The 13262-nt window shown below is 40.6% G+C and overlaps 1 protein-coding gene across 3 annotated transcripts in view; it reads left to right on the top strand.

Moving 5' to 3' along the window:
• Positions 1-11720, top strand: part of trmt11 (tRNA methyltransferase 11 homolog) — a 97109-nt gene extending 85389 nt beyond the window's left edge. Inside the window, exons 13-14 of one of the 3 annotated variants that reach the window (XR_006310362.1) lie at positions 2372-2578; positions 11223-11307. Coding sequence is in view for 1 of the 3 variants with exons in the window: in XM_043683880.1 (XP_043539815.1) it covers positions 11223-11339 (117 nt within the window). In the remaining 2 variants the exon portion in view is untranslated. Of the gene's footprint in view, positions 1-2371; positions 2579-11222 lie in introns of all 3 variants that reach the window. The other 2 variants (XM_043683880.1, XM_043683885.1) reach the window with 2 other exon arrangements.
• Positions 11721-13262: the final 1542 nt, after the last annotated feature.

The raw sequence follows: 13262 nt of genomic DNA, 5'->3' as shown, positions 1-13262 counted from the left end.
CTCCGGCCTATCACCCTCACCTTAACCTCCTTCCACCTATCGCATTTCCAACGCCCCTCCCCCAAATCCCTCCTCCCCACCTTTTATCTTAGCCTGCTGGACACACCTTCCTCATTCCTGAAGAAGGGCTCATGCCCAAAAAGTCGATTCTCCTGCTCCTTGGATGCTGCCTGACCTGCTGCGCTTTTCCAGCAACATATTTTCAGCTCTGATCTCCAGCATCTGCAGTCCTCGCTTTCTCCTAGAACTAGCAAGACCATTAAACTTTAAATAGTGTGGCATTGAAACACAAAACAAATGGTACAGCTTAGCTACTACAAATTAATCCAATAAATTAGGACTTGGGCGATAAAGTTGTGGTGAGACAGAACTAAGGGCTTCATTATTTATTTGCTTGAAGAATGCAATCTCCATAGAATAATCCACTCGACAGTGTACTTAGGACAAATGTTAAAGGATATGTAAAAAACATTTGATTGCTAGTTGGGAAGAAAGGTTTTAGAAGGATGTGCTTTATTGAGCAACATAGTCTTTTTCTCATGGGTGGGTATTCTGCAATTTTTTTTAAGCTTTTTGTGAATGCAAGTCACTTCTGTCAATATGTGATCTGATTAACACCAAAAGGATGTGCTTTCCCACAAATGTTTGTTCCATTTTGTATGTATGAAAGATTTTGTTTGCTTAATTACATCAACAATTAAAAACTAGATGACAACAGTAATGACCTCTATGGTTCCCCAATTAAATATTGGAACATCAGAAGTCATTGTTTTTGGTGCCCAAGCTCCATTTCTTGATTCCTGAGTTTATCCGTCTGTCTGTCTACAATTAGAGATCATTTCAATCTATTTGGAACCTTGGTGCTACATTTGATCCTGAGGTGAATTTCTGACCTCATATTTGTACCATCACTTAGATTGCATGTCTGGACATCACTGACTTCGTCATTATTTCAACCTTTCTGCTGCTGACACCCTCATTTACATTGCTTAGAGCATCACCTAAACTTTGATTTATATTTTCTATTTTGTTTGTGGAGAAGATAGAGACATGGTTTTACTTTTATTCTGTAAATTTATTCTTCTTGGTTTGCTACCAAGGAGTCTGGTGACTTGTTTATTTACATGCATTTTCATGAAGGTTTACAACCCTGGGACTTCGCAATTCACTGCACTAAAAAAGTGGAAAAACTGTGTTGTTGCCTAATGAAAGGGATCCGGGGATATAGATAGAAAAATGTAGATGAGTGTTAGTCAGTCAGTGTGAAGGTGCAAAATTGTCCCTTTCCCCTCTGAGAAATCCTGCAAGGTCGGTGGAAACTGAGTTGTGGCAACTTATGTTTGCTGTGATGTTAAAGTAATTGTGAGTTTAGTTTGCAGTTTGTTTTAGATGTCTTAGGGAGAGATAACAGCTGAACAAAAGCATCCGGTGACTGTGCAGAAATTCACTGGAAGGAAAGCAGTTACAGCTGTGTTAGCCCGAGGTTTTGGTGTTTGCAAAGATTTGCTAGGATAGAACGAATAGTGTGAGCTTGAATCCTCTTCTGGTATTTGGATTGAAATCTTTTTAATCATTATGTCAAATGTAAAGGAGTTTATATTTAATAAATGTTTTATTATTTGTAATAAATGTACATTGGCAGACTTGTGAATGTTTTCAATTATTGACTTTGAAAGTTTAAAATAAAAGCAAAGTTTGTGTCTATTAAACCAGGTATTACTCTGGGAACTGGCATTTCTAATGTTAACATGAGCTGAGATCATAAATAAAAGTCTTGTTATCTTGAGCTTGACTTGAGTTGGCTGGTCTCCCATAATGGACCTTCTGTAACCTTGAGGTTATCTAAAACTGATGTTTGTGTCGTAATCCACAACAAATCCCATTCCCCTATCACTCCTGTGTTCATTGGTGTACACTGGCTCCCAGTAAAGCAATATCTTGATTTACTGTCATCCTTGATTTCAAATCCCTCCATGATTTCACCTTTTTCTGTCTCTATGAGCTCCTACAGTCACACAGCCCTCAGTCACACTTGTCAAATTGCAGCTTCTTGGGCATCTCCACTTTAAATTGCTCCCTTATTGATGATTGAGCCTTCAGTTGGTGAGGCTGTAATCTTTCAAATTCCCTCTCTATGCCTTTCTATCACTCTCACTCATTTTCTTTCCTTAAGATTTTCCTTAAAGTTTATCTCTTTGATAGAATTTCTGGTCATTTCATGTTTTTATGGCTTGTTGTTATTACTACTCTGTATGCTCACATAAACCTCCTTGAGATATTTAACTACATTAAAATGTCAAATGAGTCTGATTAAAGGTGACCATGAAACTATCATCAATTGCAGTAAACACCAATCTCTAATGTCATGCAGGAAAGGAAGTCTTCTGTACCTTACCTGGGACTGACCGACATGTGACTCCAGGCAACAGCAATGTGATTGATTCTTAATTCTTAATCCAGTTATAGTTGTTGGAAGTCAGTCACCTCAGGCCCAAGTCATCACACAGCATTCTCAGGATTGAGACCTGGATCCATCCACCTTCAGCTCTTTCTTCAATGATCTTCCCTTCATCATAAGGTCAGAAGTGGGAATGTTCATTGATTGCACAATGTAAAGCACCATTTGTGACAACTCAGATACTGAAGCTATTCCCTGTGTTCATATGTAGGAAGGCCTGAATGATGTCCAGGCTTAGACTAATAATTGGCAAGCAATGTTCATGCCATACAAATGCAATGAGAATCTCAAACGATATACAATCTAATCATCTCTCCTTGAAAATCAAAGGCTTAATATTGCTGAATTCCTCACTGTCAGCATCCCAGGGTTTACCATTGACTGGAAAATGAACTGGACCACCCAACTTAATTCTATGGCTACAAAAGTAGGTCCAAGGCTCGGAGTTGGGCTGTGAGTAACTCACCTCCTGTCTCCCCAAATTCACAAGGCACAAATGAGGATGGCATACTCTCTGCTTGCCTGGAAAGGTACAGCTCCAACAACACTCAAGCCCAACACCATTTAGGACAAAGCATTCTGCTTGATTGGCACCCTGTCCACAGTTATTCCCTTCACCACCGATATACAGTGGTAGCATTTTGTACTATTTGCAAGATGCACAGCAACAAAACACTGCAGCTCTTTCAACAGCACCTTCCAAACCTGCAACCTGTACAACTTGAAGGGCAGAGGCAGCACCACCATTTGTAAATTTCCCTTGCAAGCCACATGCCATCCTGACTTGGAATATATTGTTATTCTTTTACTCTAACTGTTTCAAAGTCCTGGAACTCTCTAACGATATTGTGAGTACATCTACACACTAAGATCTGCAATGCTTCATAAAGTCAGCATGTTAAGGGTAAGGATGGGCAGTGAATGCTGCTGTAGCCAATAATGCCCATATTTGCAGACAAACAGGAAAAAAACAAGCTTACAGAAGGAAGCCCACTGCCATCTAAATAATTCAACCCCAGTTTTGCCAATGACGTGTTCTGGAAATAGATTAAAATAAATTTGGATAGGTAACACCATTAAACTGTCTTCATGAAGGTCATTGATCCGAAACATTTACTCTGTTTTCCTCCTCAGATGTTGCCTGACTTGCTGAGCATTTCCAACATTTTATGTTGTTTTCTTCTAGAGTTCTTTGATTTTATGATTGTGCTAATAGTTCTATAATTTCTCCTCTGTACAGCTGTACATGCTTCTGACAGGTTATATAGACTTCTTTGTGCTTGTTTGTGGATCATAATGAGATCCTGTTCCAGGAGCCTGGGTTACTTTGAATTCCTGTTCATTTTGCTGGTTGGAAGAGAAGTGAGGGTCAGGAATCCTAACTTCCCACTAATTCCACTACAAAATGTAATCCATCACTTGACCGACATATTTTGAGAAGCTGAAAAAGTTCTGGAATAAAAGTGGCTATCACTGGAGTGTAATTAGAATATATTTTTTCTGAGATAGAATGACGTGTATTTTAGAGCATTGTAGAGAAACATTTGTACCAAACACTGACATTGGATGCAAAAGTGAAAACAGGTTTAATTTTCCAGTAATACTTTTTAATAGAATAGCATGTGCTTTTCAAGAATAATGTCTTGGAATTTACATTGTGGGAAAATTATTTTTTCTTGTTTTTTTAAACTTTGTTTTGAAAAAAAAAGTTCTATTATATATTGAATCACCCTGTGTAATAATGGAGTGAATTTCACGCAAATCAAAGAAATCTTGCCAAACGGACCAAGAGTGAGTTCCAAGTCTGCAGGGTTGCAATGAGGAATTTAACTGGCAGTTACCAATATGAGACCACCACTAGGACTGCCTTCCAGTTAAAGATGGTGGCCTATCCCAGAGCTTCTGAGGCCAAGAATTTGGCTGACTCAGTAGAGCCAGTGGTACAGATCTGTTGCTGACTCTGCAGCAAAGTGATGCCTCCCTGTTAAGGAACCCTCAAGTGGTAAGATGTTTTTGAATGGGCCAGATCCAAGGCAGGCAGACCTGGCATTTAGGGGAGTGAAGTGTCCAGTGGCAACATGGAGCTGCAGAGGCCTTGGGGCAGCCTGAAAGAAATCCATCCACCCTTCACCACCCACCAAAACACACACACAAATACATATACCCTGGAAAACAGCCTTAATATGCATGATGGTCTCCTATGTAGCAAGAAGACCCTCCTGATGCCAGTAAAATGTTGGTGACAGGTGTACAGTAGCCATTCATTGACTAAGTTGAACATGCTCTTCAGTTAGTGGGCAGCCATTTTCTGCTTCTGGGAATATCCCATAACAGTAGGAAGATGCTGACCTTCTTTCTTGGCCCCTTCTGAAGCTGTTTTATGAACCCTTCTATTTTACATAGAATCCTTACAGTGTGGAAGCAGGCCATTCGGTCCAACAAGTCCACACCAACCCTCTGAAGAGTTTCTCACCCATACCCATTCCCCCACCCTATTACTGTACATTTCCTTGATTAATGCACCTAGCCTATCCACCTCTGAACACTATGGGCAATTTAGCACAGCCAGTTCACCTAACTTGCATATTTTGGACTGTGGGAAGAAACTGGTGCAGCCAGAGGAAACTCTCGAAGTGACAGGGAGAATGTGCAAACCCCACACAGACAGTCGCCCGAGGCTGGAATCAAACACGGGTCCCTGGCACTGTGGGGCAACAGTGCTAACCACTATGCTGTCCTTAAAGTAAACACCACAAACTTGAAGGTGCCCACATCTTTGGCAAGCAACTGCTTGGGGTATATCACCTGTGACTGTGGTCACAGTGGAATTTGAACCCACGACTTGATAGAGACTGGAACTTAATTCTATTACCTTAGACCACTTGGCCACACTACCACAGTTTTGCAGTTCATCTTTCAGCAGGCTGGTGAAGTTCACTCCATGCCTCAAATAATTTGCCAAAATAAATGTGTGTCCACCTTTGAAGGATAGATTCCAATTTTGGCATGTAGTCAGTAACAAAATTGCAATTATCTTTTAATTTATTCTGAGGTAAAACTAGAGAGGTTAATTCTCCATATTAATAGTTACTACTTTGCTTGCATAACTCTTCAAGTGCACGTCATTATTTAAGTGTTGGCTTGAATAAAACAATTTATTTTGGATGTATTTTCAAATTATGTTTCTCTGCTATGATTTTCATGGTTTCGTGACAGTGGTTTTATGTCAGAACTAGTTGTCCTTCTCAATGTTTATAACTGTATGATTTTGCACAAGTGGTTTCTATAGCTACTGTACAGCAGCAGATGTCGAGCAGTGAAAAGCTGTGATAAGAAAGACAGGCTTTTTAAACAAAAACCAGACACGGGCAATTACCCTGAAGCTGAACTGAGGCCCATTTGAGTAAACGTAGGATATGAATCTTTAAAAAGTGTAAGCAAATGCAACACCACCTGATACTTTCTTTTTCCTGTTTATAATATGGAAATAGCATAGTTAATAACAGATTAGATATTGCAATTGCCAGCGCAACTTTTTAGGTCAGCAGTTTTTTGTCCCAAAGCCAATTGTCAAGAGTTGGTTTGAATTTCCAGAAGCTAAGGTGAGAAGCGCACAGGAGCAATTTACTTTGTTTGTGCTTTCAGCTGCTATTTGCTTCTAAAACATTACAGATTGCAGCATTTCGTTTTCCACATAGCTAGTATTTAAAGGCCATAAATGACTTGTGGTGAACACGGCAATAAGGGACCCCAACTAATGATTATGTTATCGTTTGAAGAGGGACTGTATGTTTTAATGTAATAATAGTAGCACAAGCCACTGCAGGTCAGAAAGATGCTGTTTAACCCTCTCACATCTGAGAAGGATAAATCAAATTTATAGGTTACACATGTATCCAAATAAATGCATTTCTGATCCAAGCATAAAATTCCGTTATACCAAACTGCTTGGCATTCGTGTCTAATTGCGTAGTAACTCTTGATCCAAATGGAACATTTAAATAAATGCTGATTGAAGCACAAAATATGTCGAGTTATCTGGTTTCAATGATTCGCATGATAAGACAGCGAGTCCTTTGGTAAAGGCCATGTGAAATATCTTGCTGACTCGAGAAAAGCATTTCTTTCGGGGTGTGACTGTTTTTGTTTCAATTCAGTTGCTGGATATAAAATTAAATAGGTTGCGATACAAGGACTTGAAAATTGGCTGCATTTAATTGCAGTTTCCTGATCCCAACATAACCTTTCTTGGGAAATTAGTTTTTCTGTTTAGTTGGAATAAATATTCTACAAATTAAACAGGAAACAAATACACTTACTGGCTCTTTCTTAACTGCTGCATTAGGGATACAATAACATTAAGTTACATTCAGTCTAATTTTGAATCAGATATCTTTAGAAAATAAATCATTCCATTGATATCTCCTGAACTTATGGTCATCTTAGATGTGAAGGCAAGGCCATTAGTCTCAGAAATGGGAATAGTGAAAAAAAGAAGCTAGTATTGCTTCCAACAAAATGGCAGGTTTAAAGTCTGGGTGTGTTGAGTCAGCTAATCCCAGTTGGGTTAGTACTGCACTATTATGTAAGTAGAGCAAGCTGAGGTAGAAGGAACAGCCAAATGTGATTCCTACTCATTGTTCATTTGCTGTTCCTCTTACTTTCCCAATCCACCAACTCATTCCATCTCTGCTTGTAAGTCAAAGTTGGTACCCATGAAATTTTACCTTCTGTAGAAGCAGAGAAAATAAAGCAAAGAATATAAGAAAAGCAATTAATTAAAGTAAAACCATCAAATAAAAGGAAAGAGTGAAATATATCTGGCATCAAAGAAAATTACATATTTGCATTATATTAACAGAGAAAAAGGAACAGTCCCAAACATAGCTCACAGTGGATTAATACTGGACCAAGACACTCCACCTTTAGGAGCTTCTTCCAGTTTGCTGAAGGAGAAGATGTTCTTGCCTTCTATAGTTGAACTAATCAGTCAATAATACTAGTTAACATACTCACCAATAAACCAATGACCCATCTGTACTAAGTATGTATTAAATATCTTGCATCTGAATACATTTCCTGAATCTGTAATGCAATTGGCTATTGTCAAGTTTTTGATACATATTGCACATCATGATTCTTTCACTAAAAATAATATGTGCAAATTTATAATACATTATATTTTTGCTCTATTGTAATTACTTTTGCCAGTTCATTTTGTTTCCGTGTATTCATTTAATGGCTTCAACTAAATTTTTCGCCTGAAAATTGCAACAGCTAAAACATGAAAGCGAAGGTTTTTGACGAGTGCTGAACTGGTTTTAAAATGTGAAGCATAAACAATTCCCAAGAAGGTACCAGCACTGGTCTATTAGTTACTAATATGTTTTTAACATTGATTAGTTTTTGTTCAAATAACTTTGGATAATGAGGACAAATTTCAAAAGCTTCATTGACAAAAAAAAGACGTTGTGTATTAAAAACCGGCGGGATACGTGCTTGCCAACTTGTTCCAAGAAACACTGATAAGTCTGGTTTCTCACCTTTACCAGCTTTATTGAAAAGCATATTATGCTGAGGATGTCAGTGAAGTTGGATCAGAGAGAGCAAAAGGTAGCTGGGATATAGCTGGGATTTCAAACGGCCTTGGGGACTGGAAGAGGACAAGTGATGAGCTGAAACATTAGAGCGAAGGAGGTGTGCCCATCCCTTCTCATGGCCATGGCATTTTGCAAGTAGTGGGAAAGGATTTCAATGGCCCTTCCAGCCAGAGGCCAATTAGCCATTTTTTTATGGCTGTTACGTACATTTTGCCAATGTTGTGAGGGCCCTTGCCACTTGAACCTGCCCACCCACCAAGGACCTGTTCTCCCGCCACCAACGCACCCCATTCACCTGGACACCCTATGCCTGCCTCTTACCTGCCCTCGACCTCTTCATTTCAAACTGTCACCGTGACATCGATCGGCTCAACCTGTCCACAGCCCTCATTCCAACTGCCCGCGCTCATAATGCGCAGGCCACTCCATCCGCTCCAACCCCAATCTCACCATCAAACCCGCAAACACGGGGGGTGCAGTAGTAGTGTGGCACACTGACCTCTACACGACTGAAGCCTGGCGCAGACACTCCTCCTACCATCCCCTTGACCACGACACCACCTCCCATCACCAAACTATCATCTCCCAGACTATCCACAGCCTCATCACCTCTGGGTATCTCCCATCCACTGCCTCCAACCTCATTGTCCATGAATCCTGCACTGCCCGATTCTACCTCTTTCCTAAGATTCACAAACCTGACTGCCCCACTGCGTCTGTCCCCTTTAGTCCAGGAACTCCCCACCAACATTTGTGACCCCACCCATGCCCTTCACCTCCTTCAAGATTTTCGTTTCCCGGCCCCCAATACCTCGTTTCATCCAGTCCACATCGATCCGCTGTGACGAAGGCCTCCAAGGCCTCCGTTTCTTCCTCTCATGCCAGCCCAACCAGTACCCTTCCACTGACACCCTCATCCACTAGGCTGAACTGGTCCTCAGCCTCAACAACTTCTCCTTCCAATCCTCCTACTTCCTCCAAATCAAAGAGGTAGCTATGGGCACCCGCATGGGACCCAGCTATGCCTGCCTGTTTGTTGGATACGTAGAACAGTCTATCTTCTGCAGTTACACCAGCACCACTTCCCACGCCTTCTCATGCTCCCATGAGGAGATTGAACAGTTCATCAACTTTACCAACACCTTCCATCCTGACCTCAAATTCACCTGGACCGTTTCGGATACCTCCCTCCCCTTCATGGACCTCTCCCATCATCGTCTCTGGTGACCAACCATAGACATCTACAACAAGCCCACTGACTCCCACCCTACCTCCTGTAAAAACGCACTCCCTTATTCCCAATGTCTCTGCCTCCGCCACGTCTGTTCCCGGGATGACCAATTCCACCCCTCCTAACGCAATAAGGACAGAATCCCACTCCACCAACAGCTTGAATCGCATCATCCTCTGCCACTTCAGCCACCTCCAAACAGACCCCACCACTAAAGATATATTTCAGTCCCTAACCCTATCAGTGTTCTAGAGAGACTGTTCCCTCCGTGACTCCTCGTCAGGTCCACACCCCCCACCAGCCCACACCCCACTCCTGGCACCTTTCCCTGCCACACCACTCCCTTCATCTCTGTACATGGTCCCAAAGGATCCTTCCACATCCGTCAGAACTTTACCTGTACCTCCACCAATGTCATCTACTGCATCGATTGCACTCGATGGGGTCTCCCCTCCTTCAGGGAGACAGGACGCCTTCTTGTGGATCATTTCAGTGAACATTTCTGGGACACCCGCACCCACCATCCCCACCGTCCCATGGCTGAACACTTCAACTCCCCCTCCCAGTCTGCCAAGGAAATGCAGGTCCTTGGCCTCCTCCACTGCTAACCCGTTACCACTCAATGCCTGGAGGAAGAACTTATATTCCACCTTGGGACCCTCCAACCACATGAGATAAATGTGGATTTCAACAGCTTCCTCCTTTCCCCTCCCCCCACATTGTCCCAGTCTCAAGTTTTCGACTTGGCACTGCCCTTCAGACCTGCCCATCACTTCCCCCCCCGATCTATCACCTTCTCCCTCACCTTCATCTACCTATCACTTTCTCAGGTACCCATCCCATGCCCCTCCCATTTATCTCTCAACCCCGGCCCACAAGCCTCATTTCTGATGAAGGGCTTATGCCCGAAACATCGATTCTCCTCCTCCTCGTATGCTGCCTGACCTGCTCTGCTTTCCCAGAAACACACTCTAGACTCTGATCTCCAGCATCTGCAGTCCTCACATTCTCCCACTTGAGAAATCTGCCAGGTAAACTCTAGAATCTCCTGGGGAGCTTGAGGGTGGGCCCTCCTAACCCCACAAGGTACTACCCTGGAAGCAATGGCCACTCCGCAGTAACAATACACTCTCCTTCACCAGCTAGGGTCTGCCAAACCAGCTCTGCAGTCCCAATCTGACTTGCCTTGGTCTGAGACTGGTGTCAATGTTACTTCTCTGGGGGACAACAGTTCCAGTTGGAATGGCCATGAAATGGTTGCACTTGGCTTTACTGTCCATGGACAAGGCTGGGGCTGCTGAGACAAAATCCCAACCGGTGATCGGGAGGTACTGTCTTCAGAGGGGAAGTGGTTTTCACACTTATTTAATATTCAATTTTCAAAAAATAATTTTAAACTACCTCAATTTATGCCATCTTTTTTGTTGACAGTTAGGAAACTTTGACATTAACGTGAGAAACTGGAATTCTGATTTCACTTGAGATAGAGATGAAGAATGCTAGGGAAACACTTGAAATTATATTCTCCCTTTAGCTTAAAGTTTAAAAGTAGTCAAACCATAAAACATCTTTAGAAAGTAGCAAATGTCAATGGAGAGGAATATATTAAAAATGAGGTGACAGCAGAGAGAGGAAATGAAGAGAATAACAGGGAGACATCAGATAGTTTCAAAAAGGAGGTAGTGTTCGGATGAGAGGCTATTTGAAGCGGTAATGGACAGTTCACAAAGAAGAAGATGCAAGAAAATGACAGGAACAGTATATTAAAATACTTATTTCTATTTCATAACTAACCACAGGCAATATCAATTCAAAACCATCTTATTTTGGATGAAAATGTGACTCTGAAAATTAATTATTTGGAATTCTATTGTGGTTAAGTTAGTAGTCAAACAGTGTTATTTATACTAACGTCCTTTCCTTTATCCGTTAGGATAAGGATCGATATGCCCATCTTATTGATGCAAAGTATAGTCCATATGTGGGCCACAATTCATTCCGTGACAAGTACTTCAGTGGAGTAATGAAGAAGGTTTCTAAAGAAAATTGAAATATTCAGAACTCAACAGTTCAAATCTACTTTGAACCATGGAATGTCTTTAAACGACTATTTTATTTGGCTGTTTTACGGAACTTAAGTCATTACATTTGAGAGTCAAAAATGATGAGTATGAACTGTGTTATATATTAAAAGGCCAAAAAAAACATGTATAAGCTGTTAAACCAACAAATGCCCTTTTGTATGAATTAATACATTTGTAAATAATTTATTTGTTATGAGAGAAAAACACAAAGGAATTCAGTTTGTAAAGCAAATCACACATTGAGATGTAACCAAAAGTCAATATGGTAGGTTTATACTAATTAATGGTAAATTTGCAACTGATAATTATGAAATATTTCTCAAATAAATAATAAAAAATAAATATACTTGCAGGTAGTACTTAGAATATTTAAGAAATAGTAGTGTGATTTGTGTTGTTTTTCATTCTATAGAATAATGAAATGGGATAATCATATGATACATAAGATGGGCTGAATGGCATAGCAACAGGAGTAGGCTGTGAAGCCTGTTGTACATGTGCCCATCTTTCGATGTAGCTGCTCTGTATCCATCTTTCCCCTAAATTGATTTATACCCATACTTAACCAATAGCTTTCACTCTCAAGTTTAACAGTGACAATTGATTGAGCATTAGTTGCCATTTCTGGGAATTCCAAACTACTTGTGTGTTGAAGATTTTCCTAATTTCACTCCTGCATTTCCATGTATTTGTTGCCCTTGACATTTACATAGGATGCTATTCAGGGTACTTGAACAAAGACTCTCCTGCAGCCTAATGAGCAACATGCCTCACTGCTCTGCAGATGCATAAAAGATGCAGCGAGTTGCTCCTGATGTTAGGATGGGTCTTGCCAGATTTCTCACATGATTCAGGAACAAATCTTGCCACACCCTCCATCATACAGGCCTGTTTGAGATTCTGCCCAAAGTGTCTACCTCCCATTCAGTTTCCTTGCATGTAATTTGTTCATGGCACTCCTTAGAGGTATTAGCTGGATCAAATTGCATGTTAAGATTTTTGAACACCGCCCACCAATCATCTATGATTTACACATTTAGGGCCTTGCTCAATTTACTGAGGACAGTCTTTGCCCTATCCCACTGAATCAGCCTGACCTATCTCTGTAACGTTAGTAGCTGTTTTGTGTTTTTCCCTTTCAAAAACTACATTGAACTCTATCATATTTTGGTCACTATTAGATAGGTATCAACAGACCATTTGGCTGGTAACTAAATCTGGCTCAATACCCATCACTAAAATCTAATATTGTCTCCTTGTTACTTCTGAGGTCTAATATGTTATGACCCCTTGTTTTCTGGTCCTTTTCCATCTGTAATTAATTATATTTAATGGTAATAGGTATTTTGTTATGAGTGCCCAAGCCATTTGTTTTTGTGGCCCAGACAATTATATACTATTTAGCAGCAGGATCGAATTTAAAATTTAAGGTCACATGTATAGATCATTTCCTGATCCCAGCGAATCAAAATGAATATAATACTTTGGAATTGATTATAAAAGTAAGTTTGTAATCCATCTGGAAAGTAGTGAGCTAGGAAATGGCAACTTCTGAATTTCTCTGGAGAAGAGCAAACCCAAATATCTATTTTGGCTTTGAATCATTTCAAATGAAAAATTATGAATTAAACTCCAAACCAGAGTTTAAGGGTAAGCCCTGGGTTGCTGTTTGATGGCTCAGAAATCATTAGTACTTGTCAGATGGATTATCTTAAATATGGCAGGAAGTAATGAGTGAATAACCCCAGGGTTCAGCTTTGGAATCATCACTGTATCAAATTTGCTATTTCTGAATCCAAAGTGGCAACTTTACCAATGATACCAAGCTTGGATGGGTAGTGAAATGGAATTGGTTTGTATTCACTTCACTACAGAGGATTGGTGATGCT

This window comes from Chiloscyllium plagiosum, chromosome 3 (assembly GCF_004010195.1).
Source record: "Chiloscyllium plagiosum isolate BGI_BamShark_2017 chromosome 3, ASM401019v2, whole genome shotgun sequence".
Classification (NCBI taxonomy): Eukaryota; Metazoa; Chordata; class Chondrichthyes; order Orectolobiformes; family Hemiscylliidae; genus Chiloscyllium; species Chiloscyllium plagiosum.
Note: the sequence above shows the minus strand (reverse complement) of the source record. Positions and strands in the feature narration are given on the sequence as shown.